The sequence below is a fragment of the Ranitomeya variabilis genome, chromosome 4 (genome assembly GCF_051348905.1).
Source record: "Ranitomeya variabilis isolate aRanVar5 chromosome 4, aRanVar5.hap1, whole genome shotgun sequence".
NCBI lineage: Eukaryota > Metazoa > Chordata > Amphibia > Anura > Dendrobatidae > Ranitomeya > Ranitomeya variabilis.
Window position 1 is genome coordinate 286,454,756 of NC_135235.1, and position 23,870 is coordinate 286,478,625.

Consider the following 23,870-nt stretch of genomic DNA (forward strand, 5'->3'; position numbering starts at 1 on the left):
CCCAGGAGACCAGCACTGCAAGCCTGCAGTGAAAAACCACCGTTACGCACCAAATATTATTATGCGTGCTTATATAGCGCAATTCCACAGCGCTTTACATACATCGCTGTCCCCATTGGGGCTCACGATCTAGATTCCCTATCAGGATGTCTTTGGAATGTGGGAGGAAACCGGAGAACCAGGAGGATACCACGCAAACACGGGAAGAACAAAAAAAATCCTTACAGATGTTGCAAAGCAACAGTGAGCCCCATATTAATTTTTATGTAATCACATTCAGACCATCATCTCTGTCCCTATTGGGGCTCACAATCGAAATTCTCTATCAGTAGGCCCATGGCGTGTGGGAGGAAACCGGAGAACCAGGAGGAAACCCACACAAACATGGGGAAAACATACAAAATCCTTCCAGTTTGGGTTCCTGGTTGAAAGCCCACCAAGGAAAACTATGTCCACGGTGCTGCCCATAATCAAGCAATTAGTTTCCAAGTGTCGGGGACAGAATAAAGTCGCCGGTACTATAGGTAAACGTAATCCATTTGCTTTAGCTCCTCGTTGACATGACTCCCTTATTCAATTACTAGTGAACTACAGGTGTCCTCCTTCTTCAACCCTCCTGCCCCAGTTTACTTCCACTGTTAACTATAGATAGGGTACGACTTGTACCCCCCCAAGTCTTTGATAACAGCTATGAGGTCCCACTGACACGTGAGGCGTCACAAATGGCTGGGCCAGAGATAAGGCACTACAGCGTTTGCTTAGCATTCAACTTTGCCCTCCTGGCAAAAGCAAATGGCCTTTTCTAAGAATGCGAGAACACTCATGACCAAACTTTTTTTCTCTCGTTTAGTCACTGCCAGATCCTCCTCCTCTCCTCCGCCCCAGAGACTGGACCGGGAGCCCACTTGGCAGAGAAGTGGGTTTGGGTTACATTGGTACAGCGCTGTTTAGTCTGTCAAGTTGGTCATGACCAGACACGAGTGCACATTCCACACACCTGTTTAATATTAAATCAATCATCCGCCGTGGCCGCAGCCTGAAATTCAAGTTGCTTCCGTCACTCTTCGAGTCTTTTGTTTGGCTGCTTTAAAAAAATTATATATATATTTTTTGAGGGGTGTTTGATGTAAACAGCCTACAGCGGAGGTATGGAGGTATGAATGGCTTAGGACGGGCGAGAGGAGGGGAGAATGGGTGCAGTTCTATTTACCCAATCTTTGTTTGGTTTTCATAGGGGGATTTAGAATTTTATTTTTGCGCAATGCTTGTATTGATCTGCCGGATAAACCCCAAGATTAGGCAGAAATAATACACCTTGTCCGCATGTGACGAAGTGAATGGAGAACTGGATAGGTTGGCGGCATTGTTTTTGCTGGCATTCTTTGCAGGCGACATAAGCTAAATCCAAAAGGAGGAGAGAAAAAAAAAAAACCCACACTAAAACTATTGTGCTCTCCTCATTAACCATTTATAGGGTTGAAGGTTGCCCACCGGAATTGGAGACGTCTTACATGGCAAACAGCAGAAAGGAGGAGAAGAAAGGAAAAAAAAATTTATAGATATGAATCTTGACAATTAGTTTCATTAATATCGCAAATAATTATGTAAATGGATCTGGGAGTTCTCGGAATTGGAGAGATGAGAGATCAAGTAGTAATCCTGATCTTTAATCGGCTTGTACTGATTTACAAGGGATGGTAAATTCCGACTTCCAATAAGGGATGGGGTGGAGGGGCACATATTTAGTACAAGGGGAAGAATTTCCTTCCATAAAAAGCTGCTAAGAGAACTGCGGATATTTCCCTCTCAAGGCCCCGCATGCAAATTCTTCAATGACGTCTGCATGGACTTTAGAAGCACGTCCGCTCAATGTTCCAGGGAAGAGACGAAATATCTATCGGTACACGGGAGACTTCTAGGAAGAGACATGTACATCTGAACAGCAGATCCGGACACGAACGCAAGAGCCGGCGCCAATCAGAGCTTGACGTGAAGCCATTCATGTAACCAAGGACCCCCAAACTCTAAGAAGCCCTCCACTGGCCCATCACGAGTGCCTATAATCAAATCGCCCGCACCACTCTTGAACAGGAACATTCCCCTCCGTCTGTCACATTAAGAGTAATTGGTGGTTTCAGCTGCTTGTTAAAAAAATAAAAAAAATGATCCCTAGTGTCATAATCAGCGTGATTTCAATATTACTCATATTTTATTTAATATTTCAGCCTATGTAATTAAAGAAAATGGCATGAGAGCTACTTTTATATCACGTTAACGGGTAGAAACCTGATTAACGCGGCATGTCTGACAAAAAAAAAAAAAAAAAGAAAGAAAAAAAAAAAGAATTAAAAAATAAATAAATAAAATAATCAGACCAGACTGGCTCCGGGATCTTAAATATTGAATGATTTCCCGCTGATGCCAATCGATATTTGGACGGCGCTACATTTCTGCTCGGATCGCCCTTCTGCTTGAAGGTGCGCGACAGGATACTGAAAGGGTTAAAAGCTCTTCTCTACTGTATGAGAGTAATTACAGAAAAAGAAAATAAATAAAATCTCAGTGCCTGACCCTATAAGTGATAATGTGGGTCTCGGGGTATATACAGAATGTGCAGACTCCGCACAAGGCAGCTATTAGGACATTGCTAATACACATTTCTGATTAAATCGGTCTTAACCACTCGCCCCCCCCCCCCGTCCATTTCACCCACCGATCAGCACCTTGGCCCAAAAATGGGATGTCTGGCTTTCTACAGTTTCGAGACACCACTGCATTGAGACATTTCTATGGTTGACTAATACAGGATAACATTTTAAGAATTTTTTTTTTTTTGGGGGGGGGGGTAAGTAGAACTGTTACGTATGGAGAACACACCCATAAATAAATTAAAAAAAATAAAATAAAATATTCCGTACAGTCCTTTGAGGAGGTCTTCCGGGAAGGCAAGCTATGTGTGGTGGTCACACAGCTTTCCCAACATCCTGAACGTATCCTAAGCCACTCTGCAGAAAGATAACACTGAGGTAATGTTCACACGTTGCGTTTTTTGGGGAATTTAAAAGGTGTGATTTACAGTACCGGCATAATCTCATATTCCTGAAAGCTCCTGCTTTTTTTTTTCCTACTGACAATTGAAAAACTGCTGCTTTTTTTTTTTTTTTTTTTTAAATCGCCATACAAAGCAATGAGAAAGCGAACAAACGCAACGCTGCATTTTTTCGGTTAACAAGGCCAACTTTATTAAACATGTACAGTACACAAATGACAGTCTACATTCTGCACACAAAAAAAACGTACAAGGGAAAATGCAGTAAACTTGCAAGATTTTGCTTGCAAAAAAACACCGCAAAGACGCAATGTCTTATTTTGCATGCATCCGTAACTAGTTAGACAAGTCTGTAGACGCTGGACGATACATTGCAGGATGGATGTCCCCGGGGCCATATTGATGATCACCTGCTTTCCTAGGAACTACTTATGTTTTTAAGAAAAAAAAAAAAAAAAAAAGGTAAAAAGTCTATTTCCATGTGAACTGCCAAAAAATGCTAAATGGCTGCGCCTGATACAGTGCCCCTGATCCAAGGAGGCTGCTTGTCTGCCGGCTCAGTAGTCTATGCCCTACTTAACCCAGACTTCCTAACACTTGATATCCTGTCTGCTGTATCAGGGCCCTTTCTCAACGCTCCAGCAGACACCACACAAAAGGATGTCACTTTTTTTTTTCTTCAGCTCTGCCAGGAGGTGAACTTATAGAGGATGAACTAAAAGACCACCCTAACACCGACACTCAATCTACCCCATTAATAAATCACCCTTCAAACAATTGCCACTTTTTGCAAAAATCAATCCAATTGGACCATACACATAAGACATCTGTTGTCAGATTCCACTCCTTTAGGAGGCAGCGGTTGCACCCTCCTTTACCCCGTGGCATTGCTGTTTACAGGGCCAGCTGCTGCCAGTCTGCTTTGTTTCTGATTTCAGCTCTGAAGAGCTATTGAACGTGCGGTGCGAGCAGTATGTTGAGCTGGGTAAAGTGCTTCCATCTTATTTAATCTCAAGAGTGCCTCGCTAGCAGGCAACTAGTGCCATTTACAGGCAGAGACTCCCTGATCCGGAGCGAAGAGGAAGAGATGGATAATGGGGAGGGGGGGGGGGGATGCCCAAGGGGAGAGAAAAGCCAAATGAGATTTATATCTATTGAGATAAAACAATGGGGGAAAAAAAGTGACACCGGGGCGGGGAAAAGGAATAAAGACTTTACCCCTTAGATCATTGGTGGGCTTACAATTGGTGGGAAACGACAACTCCATGGCTGTTGTTGGTGCATGCGACTCAAAAGGTTGTACGTTTGCAGCAAAGCGTATTTTTGACTAAAAAGTCCAGGCTGGATTTCAGCACACGAGTTTACACACTCACCTATGAGATTAGACAGGTAGCCCTAAAGGGTCAAAAGGAACCTGTGCCCTTCCCCCACACACATTCTTCCCCTATTGGAGCGAAGTCTGAAAGCTATCATGAGGAAATTACTAGCTCTAATTTACAGTCTAGCTTCACTCTGTAGAATGCACATAGGATACCCAAGTGGGCTAAGTACAAAGTGGTGCACGTGCGCCATTTATCACAATGCCTGCTGCACACCGGCCACACGATAGAGAAGCCGCACACGCGCGCCATTTATCACAATGCCTGCTGCACACCGACTACACGATAGAGAAGCTGTACACATGCGCCATTTATCACAATGCCTGCTGCACACCGACCACACGCTAGAGAAGCTGCACACATGCGCCATTTATCACAATGCCTGCTGCACACCGGCCACACGATAAATGGCGCACATGTACGGCTTCTCTATCACAATGCCTGCTGCACACCGACCACACGATAAATGGCGCATGTGTACAGCTTCTCTATCGTGTGGTCGGTGTGCAGCAGGCATTGTGATAAATGGCGCACGTGTACGGCTTCTCTATCAATGCCTGCTGCACACCGACCACACGATAGAGAAGCCGTACACATGCGCCATTTATCGCAATGCCTGGAGCACAGCGAGTAGGATCCGTACACTCCACTTTGGGTGGAAGGCGTGAGAGTAGATGGTGGTGAATACACACAAGTATCTATTGGACCCTCCAAACAGAAAGCATCAGTCTATTGTGCGAGCAGAGTCTGCATTCACAAGATAGCAGCATGCAAAAGTGCAGGCAAAGCAGGTTTGACAAGCGTGGAATAGACAAGCTACATTAAAAAAAAAAGGAGGCTCATTGATAGGGTACGGAGTTGGGTTGTGCAATTTAGTTACCATCATAGTGTCTACACTGACTAAAATGCCTATGCAATGCAAAAATGTAACGAACATTTCTGCGTATATTACATTATTTATCATTTGTTTACTTTGGAAATTGCAGATTCAAATATTTACAAATAAACAAACATATTAAAAGTATTTACAAACATATACATCTGCAGGATAACTAGATAGATATCAATAGGGCAGCGGGGGTTCTGGCATCAAATGGGTTAACGTTCCCCCCTGAGCCAGTCATAGGAATTAAAAAAAAAAGAAAAAAAAAAGGCCCATCCTTTCAGACAAGACCATTCAAAGCTTCCAACCTCAATCCATGATTAGCCGGGGATAGACAAGCCATTAAAAACGCATCCACCTCCAACTATCACAGATAATGTGCCTCATTAATGTTAACATCGCCACAATGGCTCTGACACACAGTTGTAAGAAACTCCTAGGGAAATTGGGAAGGAGTCTATTCATTGATAATAAGTGAGGAATAAGGAGGGGGGGGGAATAACGACGAAAAAAAAAAAAAAGAGGGGTTTAAGCCATAATGTGATTTAATTGGCCTCCCAAGTAGAGAGATTGGTAAATGCAACTTTCATTATCTGCTAGGAATAATAAGCCGGGTAGAAATCGAGAACGTCACACGCGTTTTATTCCGACCAGCCATGAATAGCTGTAGCAGATTGGGATGTAAAACTGTACAGTTGCTCAATGGCACAGATACCCCCCTGGCCTACCCCCTACCCATCCCCACTTTTCTGTTCTGGAAAAATTGGAATTCCATCAATTTCAAATGGTTTCTTCACATTGAGATCAGAAGGGGTTAATGAAGCAGGGTCATAATGATTGAAGATTAAAAAAAATAAATAAAAAAAAAAATCTCACCATTAGTCAGGCAGACTAATGATAAATTATATATAAAAAGAACAGGAAGGATTAAAAAAATATATATATGGGATGAGCTTAGAGGATTTTGGAAGTTGCACGGAATGTCATCTTTCAAGGCCATTAAGTGCTGCCCACAAAATCGGATCCATGCCAGCTACCAGCTTGCTTTACGCACATATGGCCGAGTCCAGACGCCTAAAATAAACCGCTAGTGTCTGGACAGGCAGTCTGGGTGGCAGACCCTCCTCGTTCAGCTTGCCCTAGTTATGTATACAGCCACCTACACACAATGGAGCAGCCCGTCATCGGTCTGGTGCCAGGTGTCTTCAGGGGTGGACGGGCAATAAAATAAAAACAGGCTGTCGTTCCTAGAAAGAATTGATTATAGCCATTAAAAGGCTATGGCGGTACATAAAGAAGGAGATATCCAGTTTATTGTGTGCCGAGGCGATTACCGGAATAGGAAACTGACATGGAGATGACAGAGGAAGGATGGCGTATAGAGAATCATGTCAGCACCTCCAGTCACTAGGGTTGCGGATGGGAGGGAGAAGACTGTCTGCACCTGCCCTGACCTTATAAATGACCACATCTGCATCCACAGACTTTCCATCCACTGCTCTGAAATCAAATCGCTCGAACCGCAGAGAATCCTGCCCAATAATTTATATCATGCAATGACATCAACCGCACAGAATATGAAGCAGGGTGGCCATCAGGTCACACTAACTGCCACTTAAAAAATGAACGACTGTTTGTTGACTTGCAGCCCCAGCGACAACCTGGTCACCTTTCTAGCACCAATAGGTGACAGATCATCTTCATCTCCCTTCCAAAGTTGTAAGACACAAACAGCAAAGACTTAGGTTACCAGGAGGTCAGCTCTCCTTACAACAACACAGGAGGAAGTCACCCCGATCACCCACAATCTGGACAAGTGCAATTTACACCTTTATGACCAGCAATAACTTCTGCTTCGCTGCCCCCAAACAAACTTGAACTGTAATTAACCCATCAGTCTGTAAATAGGGGAAAAAAGGGGGCCAAAGACATAGGAGCTCCCTATACATCAACCACTACAGCAAAATCATTAACCCCTCCCTTCCCAAATAAGGCTGACCCATATGTCTATACATTATATGGGGGGGAGGGAGGGGGAATGGACACCTATAGGATATTGATTTTTAACCTTCTGCCTGCCAAACCCATACAGCTATTAAACCCGCTACTATACCAACTTTTTCTGCATTAGTCGGTCATCAGAATCTTGACACAAAGTAATAAATTATCTATTGTTACATTTATTACAGATCAAACACTTAGATTCTAGGACCAAACCGGTGTTCTACATTTTTTCAGTTTGATTGCAAACATTATATACAGTAATACGAGTGTGAATGGGCATCTATATAATGAAAGCAAAAAAACAAATTATATAATTTTATGTATCACGAATGACCAGTGCTCTTATGTATACAATGTACCGTACTTAAAAATATAGTATTGTTAATAATCATAAGTTCTATACAGTTCAGAACAAACTTCTAGATCAGCATTGTTACATAGTGTCCATTCTATGGAACATAGAATCCATTCTGATGTGATCGGCTAGTTACTGTAACATTAACCCCTTCTTTCACATCACCTATATGATTTCTGCACAGCACAGAATAAACTTCTATACTGTTACATAGTATCCCTTCTATAGAACACCTAGCATCCATTATGATATGCTTTCACGTCATTTATATAATAAAATAAAAGCAGGGATGACCTGATCTTATAGGTTCCTGTACAGCACAGAATAAACGTCTGTATCTGCATTGTATCCATTCGATAGAACACATAATGATGTGATCAGCTAGTTACTGTAGCATCTACATGGTTCCTGTGCAGCACATAAACTTCTGCATCTGCATTGTTACATAGTGGCCATAATGATGTGCTAGCTACTGTATCATTAACCCCTTCTTTCACGTCACTTATATAGGTTCTGTACAGCACAGAATAAACGTCTGTATCTGCATTGTTGCATAATAACCCTCCTACAGAGTATCCATAATGATGTGATCAGCTAGTTACTGTGCCACCTGGATGGGTTTTGTATAGCAAAGAGCAAACTTCCACATCTGCATGGTCACATAGGATGTCATATTGTAGCCCCTCCATGACACACTGTAGCCCTCCTATGTCACATTGCAACCCTATGACACACACTGTCTCCCCTCCATGTCACCCTCTGTAGCCCTCCTATGACACATTGTAGCCCCTCCATGTCACACTGTAGACCCATGAAACACTGTAGCCCTATGAAACACTGTCGCCCCTCCATGTCATCCTCTGTAGCCCTCCTATGTCATTGTAGCCCCCTATGACACACTGTCGCCTCTCCATGTCACACTGTCGCCTTCTGTAGCCCTCCTATGTCACACTGTAGACCCTCTGCAGGACACGATACACAATGCTGTGCTTCCACACTATTTATATAAACACAGTCTGACATTCAGAGGTTAACAGATACATTGTATGATGACCAGATCCTAAATGCCTCTTCGCCATAACCCGTTTCCGACACTCACCCTGGCCGCTTTCCTCTTGTACTTGTTGCTGTAGTCGAACTTGTCTTTCATGTCGTCCAGCAGTCGGCCGATCCGCGCCTGCTCCTCGTCGCTGCCGTAGTCCGGTGCCAGGAGGATGTATGCCCTCCAGTTGGCAGAGTCGAAGCCCCAGTGGCAAGTCCGGTTCTCCAGCGCCTTGTGCGAGTGCACCACGAACTTGTGCGGCGCGTAGAGCAGCCGGCAGTCCAGGCACTGGATGCAGGGGGCGCCGGGGTTCCCGTACAGCTCCGGCACGAAGAGCCCCTTGCATTTGCCGAAGCACTCGTGGTAGACCCTGAAGCTCTTCTCGGTGACCTCCAGCTCCAGGCTGCCGCCGCCGTCCTTCTTGCCGCAGCGCGGCGGGTAGCTGCCCCCGTACAGCAGCGCGTTGCACAGCCTCTCGGCGTCGGTCTTGGTGATGAGGCCGCAGGAGGGCGCCGAGAACGGCAGGATGCCCATGACTTTCAGGATCTCCAGCTGGTCGGCCGTGCACCGGGAGCAGTACACGTGCAGCTCGTCGCACACCGAGTTGATCTGCTGCAGGCTGAAGTCCCGGAGCACGGAGTTGAGGATTTGGGGGAGACACAGCCTCTTCTCCCCGCCGACAACGAAGCAGGAGATGGTTTCCCCTTCCAGGATGGTCTCGCACCTCTCCGTGGAGCGGTCGGACGGGATGAAGAGGGGTCCGCCGGGGATGACCGGCGGGGGCTGCACCGGCAGCTGCATCTCCGGCTCCTTCCCGGCAGCGTCCTTCTTGTGGTACATATCCTGCGCCCACCGCGCCGAGAAGGCGGCCGGGCCCCCCAAGGAGCTCATGGAGCTCAGGTGGAACTGCTCCAGGGTCTTCTGCAGACCTGGGTGAGGCTGGAAGCTCCGGCTCACAGCCTCCATCATCGGGGACCGCGGGACAAACCGGGAGAGGAGGAAACAACAACCACCTTCTCAGTAACTTCAGGCAGCAGGAGGAGGATCACAGGAGCTCCATGCCTGAGAGAAACTCTCCAAGTGTCCGAGAAGACCCCAACAATCCAATGTGTCACTCCGACCCCCCAACAAAGTGAAAAAGGTGACGTCAAACCAAAAAAAATGGAGTTTTCAGGAGTTTGTCTTCATGTCCTTCCTTACATTGGAAGTTGTGTGAGGAGCTGCGCTCCCGAGCGTGCACCCAGCCCGACTGCTGCGCTCCGGCCCCGGCGTCTGTGCCCGAGCTCCCTCCTCCTCCTCCTCCCCCTCCCCGTGTGGCTGCTGCTGTCTGTCCCCGCCCGCCCCGCTTTTCCTCTCCCTTCTCCTCCCCCTTCTCTCTCTGTTTGTTGGTGTCTGCCTCAGTCATTGAATCCCAGCCAAGAATGTGACCAACTCCCCAGGCTGGCTCTTCCAGGAACAGCCTCTCCCCCCTCCCTCACTCTCTCTCTCTCTCTCCCCTTTCTGCTGCTGCTGCTGAAGTTTTTTTTTTTTGCTTGCTGCAAAACGGAAAAAAAACGTCTGTGGAAAGGAAGGTAAATATTCCGGTTATGGGAGCAATAAAAGAAAGAAAAAGTGACGCGGGAGGGTAGGTAAAAAAAAATGGGAGGGGGATGGGACGGTTCAGGCAGGCAGGTAATCGGTCTCATCTGTGGCTTTTTGACCTCGGAAGGGTTTTTGTTCTTGTGAGTTATTTTCAGTTTTCCCCCCTTTTTTCTGCTGAAAATATTTATGGGATATCCAGGTTGTTGTGTCTATTCGACTTGGGCCTCATTCTGACTTTTTTTGCCTAACAGAATCCTGATCAGATTGTGCATTGTCAAATTTTCTCATACGTAAAAAAAAAAAAATATCTCCACCTTTTTCATTCTGACGAGGTGCGATAGTTTTCATGGACCCCTAGACTTGCATTGCTGCTTTTAATCCCACCCTTCGATCAAAATCGGACATGTCTCCGGTATGAGGATGAAAATCACACATGTGAATGGCCGCCTGGACTGAAAGCCGCGGACAGCACGAAATCGGAGATGTGAACGAGGCCTTAGTGGTAGGTATATGTCATGATAGAACTGAATTACGCGATGGGACCTTCAGATTATTTGTGTGAACCAATTATTTATTTTCAGTTGTGGAGGAAAATATATTATTGCCGTATGATATTTGCACATTTTCACTTTCTTTCCCCCCCGGGGCAAATAATAAGTTTGCCCCCCATCTCTCCACTTAGGCGTCACTCGGACATTTTTTTTTAATTTAGGTTTTCCGACTGGAAAAATGGCCTTATTTCCATCAATGTTTTGGATCAGATTTTCATTGGTGTTTGATCAATCATTACTTTTAGCAAACAAAAAACCTGACCGAGGTTTCTTAAGGTTCTCCTAGCTGTCAGGCCGGGATGCCCACAATCCGGAATTGGCTGGACGACGCTGCTTATGTTCACTGCGTCCAAAGCGCTGCCGTCTATTGATCGCCTGTGGATTCACCGCGTCCAATACATTCTATGGGTGAAACTTCTCTTCCCTTGCCTCTCCATAGGAGATATTGACATGCTGCTGTCTGGAGAGACACGACGCGCGTCCGTCTCCACAGGTGATCCGCAGATGCACGTATAGTGACCATGGAATTTCTTGAACTCCCATCCACTATGCTGTAACATCTGGCCGCTGTGGGTTTTACACTGCACAAGTGCGCTATGCCAGAAATCTTACTCCAGTCATGATTTAGAGCCGCCCCTGTCCAGTTCATTTTTGCATAACTGGGAGAAACTGTTGTGAAAAAGGCAAAAGTTGCAACATTTTTACGCAACTTGAAGTTGCGCCAAAATTTAGCGATATATATATATATATATATTTTTTTTTTAAAGCAACTGCAGACTTCTCAATCCTCGCAGCTTGGACCACGCATACTGTTAAGATTCTCCGGTGCTGGCGATTAGAGTGGGCAGTTTGCATATATGCACTTACATGCTGACTAGAAGTGCATCAGAGAATACTGACAGCGAGCAGGGAGCAAGATTTGAGGATTCAGATGTCTGCAGTCACCTAGAGTTACTAGAGACTTTCATTCCAAACCTGGACAGCCCCTTTAAATTGAATCTGTCAGCAGGTTTTTTCTATGTGATCTAAACACGGCATGACACAAGGACTGAGACACTGATTTCAGAGATGTGTCCCGTATTAGGCTGAGTGCTGTTGTTTCCATATAATTATTATTATTTATTATTATTATAATAGCGCAATTTAATCTATGGCGCTTTACATGTGAGGAGGGGTATATAAAAACAAGTACGATAATCTTGAACGAAACGAGTCACCAACTGCTACAGGAGGAGAGAGGACCCTGCCCGCGAGGGCTACAATATACAATGAAGGTTTTATCAGCAGGAGATTATCACTGCCTTGACTACATGGCATGTGAAACTGGTCCGACCATGCCCCCTCCTGTGATAAGAAGCTCACTATCAATAGACAATGTACATACAGTGCCTGCTGTGGGCGGGGTTAGGTTTCTCAGCTCTGCTTCATTCTAAATCTAAAAGCTCTGATTGTGTCAGAACGGCTGCACCCAGTAAACTGAGTGATACATCACTGGAGTCAGGGTCTCTGCCTTAACGTCTTGCTACTCTCAGATGAGGTAGCAAAAACCTACTGACAGATTACCCTTAAAGTATGAAGAAATGCGGCACAGCCACAGAGCTGAACTCACTAATTTCCATTAGCAAAGGAAATAGGCGAATAGTTCGAAAGCTGTGATGTATGATCACGGGGAGCTGCCTTCATCTCCCGTAAGTGTCACTGGTCCTAGCATCCTCCTCTTTGTGTCCTGCCATCCTTGTAGTACGCCCCCTACTGTAAATGCCCAGAGTCTTTTTCACCTGCATGACCAGTGAGTGTCCAAAGTAGGCGCCTCCGTCCAACCCCTTTATATACACCATGTATACACCATGGACCAGAAATTCCTGACCTTAGGAGCTAACAATCTACAGGAGACATGGGATGGTATGGCTGACATAGCAGCAAATGAGAAGGGTGGAGGCGTCCCGCTATTCTTGCCCATCTCTCTGGATTGTGCCGCGTGCATACCATCGGCCACGCCGTGCGGGTATCGGCATAAAGTCATCTGTATTAAGTCCGTTTTGTGTTCTACAATCACGGTCAAGTGCGTTTCCCATTCTGTCTGCAAACCTTGGTTTCCCGTCGTTCTCGCTGGGAGGATAATCTATTTAAGAACAATCACTTATCGTACGCTACATATTGTTTGGTCATAATTCGCCATCTGCTTTCTGATCAACAGTATTCAAGTGAGACTTCCAACAACAGAGGGTCGTGTTTGACGCTCCCAAAAACCCATTAACGTACAGCTTATACACATCCTATTTCCCGACGTGCCTGGTGTGTCAGACGCTACATTGGACACACATGGCTAGTCAATGCCTCCATATTTACCCGAGATGTAATATTAATGTACAATGTGGAAGGCGCCACATTGGCAGCTATCGTGTTTCTTGTTCCCACCTTTAGGGAGTCTAAAAAGTATTTAAAAAAAAAAAATCCCATTTGGGCCTGCATTGATTTATCTGCGTGTTCTGTTTTTGGCACAGATTTGCCCCAACTGTTTGTCGTATGCACCCTGGCACAGACCTATTTGTATTTTCCTATCCATCCGAACTGATTAGCCTAGATATCCATGTATCCAAGCTGCGTGCATTACAGCACATAGTGCCGCCTGCTGGTGCTGAACAAAAAGTGCACATGTATTCAACCATTCTACATTCCTTACTGCCCCAGTAATATTTTATTCATTGCAAGTTGTAGCAGTATTATATGGAATGATTGTTATTATTATTTATTTATATAGCACCATTGATTCCATGGTGCTGTACATGAGAAATGATAATGATGTTTCTTGCAAAGTTAAATCTTTTGCATTCAGCTTTTGATTGGATCCACTTCACCTTGTGTAAAAATGCATCTTTTTTTCTTGCAGCACGTAGAACCGGAATCAACAATTTCCCCTAAAACTTTAAACACGAAGATCAAAAAAAGATCATAGCCAAAGCATTTGAGGTCAGTAAAGTTTTTGGTCAAACCTGACATATTTATATTTACACTTTTATTATTATTATTATTATTTATTTATATAGCACCATTAATTCCATGGTGCTGTACGTGAGAAAGGGGTTACATACAGTGTTATAGATATCATTTACAGTAAACAAACTATCAATGATAGACGGGTACAGAGGGGAGAGGACCCTGTCCTTGGGGACTTACATTCTACACTTCTGAAGTGTTACTTGAAATGTATCAAAGTAATTTCTCAATAATGATTCACTCTCTAATGCTAGCTGTGTATTTGGGGCGGATTGTATACACCAGATGTCTAATTTGTTTTCTGTTGTTTTTGTTGTTTTTGTTTGGTAAATACACAAAAAACAACACCCAAAAAAACATAAAACAACGACTGACGGCTTAACCTTCGGAACTATAGTCTCTAAGTGAAAGGATAAAATCTGCATTCGAAGGTTTGTTAAATGCAGTATGTTGATTAGATTAAGTTTAAACTCATCCACTTTGCTGGTAGTGTAAAAAAAAAAAAATGTTGCAGATTTTTCACACCAACATGTGAACCTATCTTAAAGGGAATCTGTCATCAAGTTATTGCCACCTAATCTGACAGCAGCAGAATGTAGAGGCAGAGATCTTGATTCCAGCGATGTGTCACTTACTGAGTTCTCTGCTGATAAAATAACTGTTTTATGAGCAGGGAATTATCACTAGAGGACTAGTGAACCTGCTGCCAGGTAGTCCTCCACATTTGTGAGCTCTATATAACCCAACCCACACCACTGATTGGTAGCTTTCTGCCTATGCACAGGGCACACAGAAAGCTGTCAATCAGTGGCGTGTTTGGAGTTATACAGAGCTCTGCATTCAGAGAACTGCTAGATATGTAGCAGAGAAAACAGTGATTATATCAAAATTACAGCAAGCAGCCCAGTAAGTGACATCACTGGAATCAGTCCCTCTGCCCCTACATAATGATGCTCTCACATGTGGGATCAAAAACTTGGTGACGAATTCCCTTTAAAGGGCTTTAAACAATGCGTTCAGCCCCTTTGTTGTTGACTCAGTCAGGAATTCTTTATAATGACACCAACGTGGTTCAATGTTTTCAACTTTGGACTCCATTTGTGCTCCTTTCTGACAGTGTCGATCAGACGGGCACGGGAACTGGCCCCATTTTAAAATGAGCAAAATTAAACAATATATTTATCAACCCCCCCCGAGATCCTTTCCAGCAACTACTTGCTCCCTGCTGGTTTATTCTTCCATTACAGTCTCTCTGCAGTGAATGCCCAGACCCTCACCGATATTGCTATGTAAAAAAAAAAAAAAAAAAAATTTTTTACTTTGGCTCAGTGGTTAGCACTGTATGGTGGCTCATTGGATAGCACTGTATGGTGGCTCAGTAAATAGCACTGTATGGTGGCTCAGTGGATAGCACTGTATGGTGGCTCAGTGGATAGCACTGTATGGTTCTCCGGTTTCCTCCCACACTCCAAAGACATACTGATAGGGAATCTAGATTGTGAGCCCCAATGGGGACAGTGACAGCGCTGCGTAATATGATGGTGCTATATAAGCAAAGCATAATAAATACTTTAAGTAAATCGCTGACCGTTGAATCACTTCTTGTCTCCTTGTTCACCGCGTTGAAGACAGTAGGGATGTAATATGTGTTCACATTTGTGTCATCTTATTTGCCATCAGCCCTCGAGGCTGCAATGTTCCTGCTCTGCGAGTCCCATAAGAACGGTGTGACTTCATTCTTTGCCAGTTACACCACAATTTGCTCTTTTGCCATTATCCTTGGGTACATGGATGCTTGGGTACATGGATGACAAAGGCAAACTACATAAGGTCATAATTCCACCATTACTGTAAATATGTTGTGAGGCAGTGACTGGTGTTACATGTGAGGGTCGCTGTATGTTCCCCCCCAGGATGCGCAAGGGAGTGCATTGCAGTCACAGACCTAGCTGTGATTGCAATGCGAAATAAAGTGTTAGTCCTGCACAAGCTTTTTGTCCAGTGCAGATTTAAGAAAACCTGCTGGGCTTTTGTGTTTTGAAACGAACTGCAGGATGGTAGTCGTGCAGTCCGTTTCATCCCTGGATGGGTTTTCCATGTGGCTCACGGCCACAGATTCCAGTTAAAAACCTTGCAGTATAGGGTTTGGGTGTGTCAGGATCAGAGTCAATGTCAGTCTGGTGTTTGGAGAAGTGCAGAGCAGTCGCCTCTGCAGAGCTCCACCTGTGTGAAGCAACACAAGCAAGCGGATCCAAAAAGCCAAGGGAACTGAGAAGTCTGTCACCCACAGCGTACACAAAGATGGGTCCCAGACTTCTCACTGGACTGGCGTGTTTAGTGACTGTAAACTGGAGGATATGGTTCCCGGCTGCGATCGGACGACATTGTGTACAGTGTAATGCTGTGAGTAGAACATTAACACAGCGGTGCAGTTGCCCACGGTAACTGGTCCGAAGTGGACTGGCGCTTTATTGACTGTAATACAGAGGCTATGCACCCGGCAGCGAACCGGTGGTGAACTGTCCTGTTTCCCGGCTGCTGTCCGGAGGTGGACTGTCCTGTTTCCCGGCTGTTTCCCGGATGTAGAAAGGAGGATATTGTGTGCTCTGTTTATCTGAGTTGTACATTAAAGGGACGTTTTGCTTTGAACTTTGCTGGGTCACTGCCTCATCACTGCACAGAGTGCTACCGCTGCACTACAATGTATTTCTAGAGTTGGCGGTGCACCCTAAATTAGCTCTACTGCAGCCCTCCAATCCGGTGACCATTTACCCAACTTCTAGTCTTCTTATAATGACTTTAGAAAAAAAAAATGCAAAAAGAGAAAAACATACTAATGTGTCGCTCAGCTGTTCTGTTCTTTCCACGAAGCTCAGACCCGCCATGAACTCTGCACCTAGTTCATATAAGAGGACATGCATACCGTAGTACGCCGAGCTGCGTGACCCGGACTGCATGTTACCAGCAGCAGCACTGCAGGGCTTGTTCAGACAAAGATATTTTTTGCAGACATGCTTTTATGTAACAGTATGTAGAATTCTCGAGCAGGACTCTCTCACTTGCACGGCACTCCTGGTTTCCACCCACAGCCCCAAAACATAGTAGTCGGCTGCTGTGTCATTCAATGCGCTTTACTTCACTTTATAGAGCAGAATATGAGCAACCTATAAATAAATGTCTATGGTGCAAATGAAAAAACAGGGAATCGATACAAGGGGCAACACTAGACCTCTCGTGCGTCTGACACATGGTCCTAGGATTCATAAATCAGGCTGCCTTAAAGGCGTTTTTTACAAGAATATATTGACAGAACCTAAATGCTCCCTGCACTTTCAGACCAATTATTCTCATTTTCTCATCTCAATTTGCAAATCACTTTAATTGAAGGGGTTGTCCAGGACTTTAAACTTGATGGCCTTTCCTCAGGATAGGTCATCGATGTCTGATAGGTGGGGATGCGACACCCGACACCTCCACCAATCAGCTGTTCCCCTTGGCCAGAACTGATCAGTTGTGGAGCTGCACAGCTCCATTGACTGTATAGTGGCGAGGCCGGGTACTGCACATCCATCCCCTGTTGATTTGAATAGGGGGCTGATGTGCAGTACCCAGCTGTGGCCACTGTACGTTTGATGGAGCTGTGCCTTTCCAGCGGCCCCCAACACTGGGAACAGCTGATTAGCTGGGTGTTGAGTGTCGCATCCCACCGATCAGACATTGATGGCCTATTATAAAGATAGATCAATGTTAAAATTCAGAACACCCCCTTTCCCTTTAAGAATTGTTTTCTTACCCCTAAAAAAAATCACTTCAAAGTGCCGGCCACTAGGTGTCTCACTTCTGTGTAACTTTCAGTTCACTGTCTGTTGTCAAGTTTAATCCTTGCCTATCAGCAGAGACAGCAAGACAGATTACAGGAAGATGGGAGCAGGTCTTTATCTCTCTGCTTCTGCTCTGTCAATCTACAGACAGTCAAAAAGGAGAGAGATGAGGGCTTTCAGTTCAGGCCAGGCCAGTCATTGAACAAAACATACTCGGAAATGAGGGAAAGGAAGTTCCAGCTCTTATAGTGCTGATAGAATGCTGATGACAAAAGACAGTCATGGAACGAGAATCGGGACAGTTCCTAGACCTATTACAATGATATGTGAAGCAAAAGCAGTTTTAATTATTCACTGATATAGGATTGAATATGGCAAATCATTGAACAATGCATCCTGGGAAGTGAGTGAAAGGAAGTTCCAGCTCTGACAGTGCTGGTAGACTGCTAATGAAGAGAAGCCACTTATCAAATGAGAATCAGTACAGTTCTTAGACATATTAGAATGATATGTAAAGCAAAAGCAGTTTTAACTATTGGATTGAATAGGGCAAGTCATTGAAGAATGCATTGCTGGGACTGAGGGGAAAGGAAGTTTCAGCTCTTAAAGTGCTGGTAGAATGTAATGAAAAACAACCACTCGTGAAATGAGAATCAGAAAAGTTCCTATACATATTAGAATGATATGTAAAGCAAAAGCAGTTTTAACTATTCGCTTGAATAGGGCAAATCATTGAACAATGCATGCTGGGAAGTGAAGGAAAGTTCCAACTCGTATAGTGCTGGTAGAATGCTGATATATAGCTAAAGCACTTTTTGAAAAACAGTGGACGGATTGAGACTCAGGACAGTTCCTAGACATATTAGACTAATGGTTATAACTATTCACTCAAGTAGGGCTGAGTTGCAATACCAGACACAACCTGTAGACTAGAGTGGTGCTGTTTCTGGTACTGTTGAAAAAGCAAAAAAAATGTATTTTTTTTTAACTAATTACCTAAGTCTCCTTAAGTACACTAATTGTCAGCAGTGTGGTGTCTATCTCAATCCTTCTGTGGCATGTACCCTATGCCCGTCAGAAAACGCAAGCAGCAGATTTTACAAAACTGCTTGTCTGTGTGATGTTTTACAATTGCTAGAATGAAATAAATCCGTAATTAAAAATATTACCCCAGAGGCTGCTTCTAGTATGAGATGCAAAGCTTCCCGTGAAATCCTGACATCCCAGAAATGGCTGTCGAGGACTGACGCCGGGTCTGCGGCGCCGCTTACACACGCCGCATGAATTAAAATCCTATATTTAATAAAGCACTAATGCGCCGACCATGTATCACTGCACCATTATTATTGACATCGTGTTCACAACTGATACATTTTAATAGCTTATTATCCGGTAATGATGCTGCAGCACTGTATCCTGAATCCTCATGGTGCCTGTGAGGACGTAGAATTGCATAAACTCATTATTGAGCCATTTTTCTTGGGGTTGCACCTACGGTTCGCTCCTCTGTGTCAGCGCAGCAGCCTGTTGTCCCACATCCAGACTCCAGGTTCACTTATGACACTCTCTTCATTCACTTTGGTGAAGACCTGATTCTTTCAGAAATAAATTTTCTGGTTGCTGTGTCTGGGAGCCCTCCCTCGTTTGATTTGACAGGCGCTCTATGGCGCGGCTCTCTCCTGCTAGTAATTTCATTGGTCCAAGGTCCCTTGTGCCTTCTAATAAGTGAAGGGAAAGTCTTTCATGGCTTTATTAAAATAAACGGATTCTTGTCCTGAATTGTCGTAAGTATAGGGCTTGATGGATACACACAATTACCCAACGTGCACCCTTAGTGCTATTTTCTGCACGGATCTATGGCGGTAAAGAATTTCAATAATGAAGCACAATGTATGAGATAAGTCATAGGACTGTCACGATAGGCTGCTAGGATAAAGAAATACTTTTCTCATTGGGAACCTTTAAGAAATATTTATCATATTGGACATTTTCTTTGTTATACATGTTTTTCTATTACATACTCACTAACTGTTCACTGCTAATTAGTTTCCATAAGGTTAGATACATTTACACAATTTTTTTTCTATTTATTGTTTATTTGTTTAATGTATCCAACGGAATTGATACATTTTTTTATATTGCTAGTTACAAATATTTTTTTTCCCAGGTATTTTAATAAATTGATACCCAATCACTGCTTTACCATATACTCGTGGCCACATAGTTATGCATTATTGGATTCTACTATATATAGGATAAGTGTTATTATTCCGTCTTTTAAAAGTATCACCCATTTGTAGGATCTCGAGGATGGGGCTGTGCAGAGCCTCCTCCGAGAAGATTGGTGGCTGGACATCCGTACTACTGCTCCATTCATTCTCTATAACACTGGAGATAGCCAGCTCAGCTTTTTTTTTTACCAGCAGTCCCGCAGAGAGTGAATGGAGCAAGTGGTACACATATCCAGACACCACTCCATTTGGATGTGGCTCTATAGGATAGGTTGGGGTCCAAGCAGTCAAACTCCCTCTGATCAGCAAAGAAAATCACCTACCTAAAGAACAGGTAAGAACTTTTAAAGATGGGAATAACCCTTTAACCCAATATTATGTCATCCGGCAATTTTGGAATTTTGACCTGGCACGAGTGTCTGTTGTATTAAAGTTTCTTTCTGCATCACTGGTGCCCACACCTATCGGCAGCCTAACCCCAGTGTTTACAACTGTTGCGTAGTAATCTGCCCATAGACATATAATAGAGCTTCATTGTTTACCCTCGTCGGCCTCCTCTTCCTATGCCAGGAGCCTTGTCCTGATATGACTCTTGGCTTCAGTAAGTGGATTTAAGATGGTCCAGGAAAAGAAATGGACTTGAAATAAATCAAATCTAAATGGCAAGGAAAAAAGAGATAAAGACGTTACTAAATAAAATGTCCTCATTGCCAAACGCTGGCATTATTGGTAGCTAGTAATGATGAGCGCAAGTGCTCGCTAGTTGTGTTTGGCTAGGGAATGCACCAAGTATAGCGGGTGCTCGAGTGGCATGTTCGAGTCCCCGCAGCTGCATGTTTGAGTCCCCGCAGCTGCATGTTTTGCGGCTATTAGACAGCCACAAAACATACCAGGATATCCAAAACATGCCAATCCTTGCATGTTTTATGGCTGTCTAATAGCCGCAAAACATGCAGCCGCGGGGACTCGAACATGTCACTCGAGCACCCGCTATACTCGGTGCATTCCCGAGCTTCCTAGCCACGCACGACTAGCGAGTACTTGCGCTCATCACTACTAGCTAGTGATTGGCAAAGTGGACATTTCTGGCCAGTTGCAGTGTATTGAGGATGGCACCCATCAGGTATTACTGAGTGAACAAAAACAGGACCTCCGGGAACCCAGAGAATGGTGATGAATATTTCTTTAATTATTTGTAACCATTCTGGGGATTTTTAGCAATCATTATTCCACTTTAGATCACCCCTTTATACCTTTGCCCAGAGATCAACTGATTGATGTATATCCAGGTTCTGTTTTGAAAGAAGGTTGTCCAAACACTAACGCTGCGCTTTAGAATTTTTTTTAAATTTCTACATGTAACTCATGTACTTTCATAATGAACGCTTTTCCTGTTTTCTGTGCCATTTTCAAGTAATCGGTGTATCCTGGTAATACTTGTGAAGAGGAAAATATAGGATTGCTTGTTCTATAGCTAAACAGATGATATGTACATTGCCTTGCGAAAGTATTTGGCCCCCTGGAACTTTTCAACCCTTTCCCACAAATCATGCTTCAGACATAAAGATACCAAATGTGTAACACAATTGTGAAGTTGAATGAAATTTATTGGTTATTTAAAATTTTTATGGAAATTCAAAATCTGAAAAGTGGGGCGTGCAATATTATTCGGCCCCTTCAACTTAAAACTTTGTTGCGCCAGCCTTTTGCTGCAATTACAGCTGCAAGTCGCTTGGGGTCTGTCTCAATCAGTTTTGTACATCGAGAGACTGAAATTCTTGCCCATTCTTCCTTGGCAAACAGCTCGAGCTCAGTGAGGTTTGATGGAGATCGTTTGTGAACATCAGTTTTCAGCTCTTTCCACAGATTCTCGATTGGATTGAGGTCTGGACTTTGACTTGGCCATTCTAACACCTGGATACGTTTATTTGTGAACCATTCCATTGTAGATTTGGCTTTATGTTTGGGATCATTGTCTTGTTGGAAGACAAATCTCCATCCCAGTTTCAGGCCTTTTGTAGACTCCAAAAGGTTTTCTTCAAGAATGGTCCTGTATTTGGCTCCATCCATCTTCCCATCAATTTTAACCATCTTCACTGTCCCTGCTGAAGAAAAGCAGGCCCAAACCATGATGCTGCCACCACCATGTTTGACAGTGGGGATGGTGTGTTCAGGGTGATGAGCTGTGTTGCCTTTACGCCAAATATATCGTTTGGCATTGTTGCCAAAAAGTTTGATTTTGGTTTCATCTGAGCAGAGCACCTTCTTCCACATGTTTGGTGTGTCTCCCAGGTGGCTTGTTGCAAACTTTATACAACACTTTATGGGTATCTTTGAGAAATGGCTTTCTTCTTGCCACTCTTCCATAAAGGCCAGATTTGTGCAGTGTACGACTGATTGTTGTCCTATGGACAGACTGTCCCGCCTCAGCTGTAGATCTCTGCAGTTCATCCAGAGTAATCATGGGCCTCTTGGCTGCATCTCTGATCAGTCTTCTCCTTGTTTGAGATGAAAGTTTAGAGGGACGGCCGGGTCTTGGTAGATTTGCAGTGGTATGATACTCCTTCCATTTCAATATGATCGCTTGCACAGCGCTCCTTGGGATGTTTAAAGTTTTGGAAATCATTTTGTATCCAAATCCCGCTTTAAACCTCCATAACAGTATCACGGACCTGCCTGTTGTGTTCCTTGGTCTTCATGATGCTCTCTGTGCTTCACACAGAGCTCTGAGACTATCACAGAGCAGGTGCATTTATACGGAGACTTGATTACACACAGGTGGATTATATTTATCATCATTAGGCATTTAGGACAACATTGGATCATTCAGAGATCCACAATGAACTTCTGGAGTGAGTTTGCTGCACTGAAAGTAAAGGGGCCGAATAATATTGCACGCCCCACTGTTCAGTTTTTGAATTTCCAAAAAAATGTAAAATAACCAATACATTTTGTTCAACTTCACAATTGTGTTCCACATGTTGATGAATCTTCACCAAAAATGTACATTTGGTATCTTTATATTTGAAGCATGATATGTGGGAAAAGGTTGAAAAGTTTCAGGGGGCAGAATACTATTGCAAGGCACTGTATATATGTATTCCGATCATCCATAACTATGAACCTCCTGCATTGCATTAGGTAATTGCCCATCTCACCCCCGAAACAGCCTTGATTCATCGAGGTAACAGCTCTGAAGGTTTCCTAGAGTTCTGTAGCGATCAAAGGATAAAACGCGGCAACACTCACCGATCCTGTGGTCAAGGCTTGTCCTTATTGAAGCATACGATAAAACATCTTCACGGCACGGGGGAGTGAAATAAAGTGAGGTGAGCAGAGGAGGACGTCCTCCTCTGCTCACCTCACTTTTTGTTTCACTCCCCCGTGCCTTGAAGATGTTTTATCGTATGCTTCAATAAGGACAAGCCTTGACCACAGGATCGGTGAGTGTTGCCGCGTTTTATCCTTTGATCGCTACATGTTTTTTTCTACTTTACACGCGAGCACCTCCCGATATCATCGGGTTCATGGTCTTTGAGACTGATTACAGATTGAATCTCTACTGCAGGCAGTGCTACTCTGTTTTTTCTTTGTTGTGACATGTTTCCTAGAGTTCTGCTCACCAGTCGATCCTGTAAATCCTAAAATTGCCGTGTGGAGCCTTCATGGATAGGGTTTGGCTTTCCAGCATATTGCACAGATGATTGATCGAATTGAGATCTGAGGAATTTAGTAGGCAAATCAAAACCTTGATCTCTTTGTCATGTTCCCCAAAACATTCCAGAACATTTTTTTGGACTTGAGCACGTAATACTGCCATAAGTGGGCACAGCCATGCCGATGCCATGCATAACTTCTTTAGGTAGGTGCTATGTGTTAATATAACATCGACATAAATAGCAGAACTTAAGGTTTCCTAGCAGATCATCACCCAGAGCCACCACACTTGACTTCGCCAACTTGTCTTCTTCCCATAG

General features: G+C 44.0%; 2 protein-coding genes across 4 annotated transcripts in view; one reads left to right on the forward strand and one right to left on the reverse strand.

The window, feature by feature from the left end:
- Positions 1–9,751, reverse strand: part of SKI (SKI proto-oncogene) — an 85,240-nt gene extending 75,489 nt beyond the window's left edge. For both annotated transcript variants that reach the window (XM_077250088.1, XM_077250087.1), the window contains exon 1: positions 8,770–9,751. In XM_077250088.1, coding sequence (XP_077106203.1) covers positions 8,770–9,681 — 912 coding nt within the window. In that variant the 5' untranslated portion in view covers positions 9,682–9,751. The remainder of the gene's footprint in view (positions 1–8,769) is intronic.
- A 456-nt stretch (positions 9,752–10,207) lies between these two features.
- The window catches only part of FAAP20 (FA core complex associated protein 20), a 210,722-nt gene continuing 197,059 nt past the window's right edge, over positions 10,208–23,870 (forward strand). Inside the window, exons 1-2 of one of the 2 annotated variants that reach the window (XM_077250097.1) lie at positions 10,208–10,283; positions 13,735–13,814. The gene's annotated coding sequence lies outside the window, so the exon portion shown is untranslated. Of the gene's footprint in view, positions 10,284–10,340; positions 10,796–13,734; positions 13,815–23,870 lie in introns of those variants that run through there. The other variant, XM_077250095.1, reaches the window with a different exon arrangement.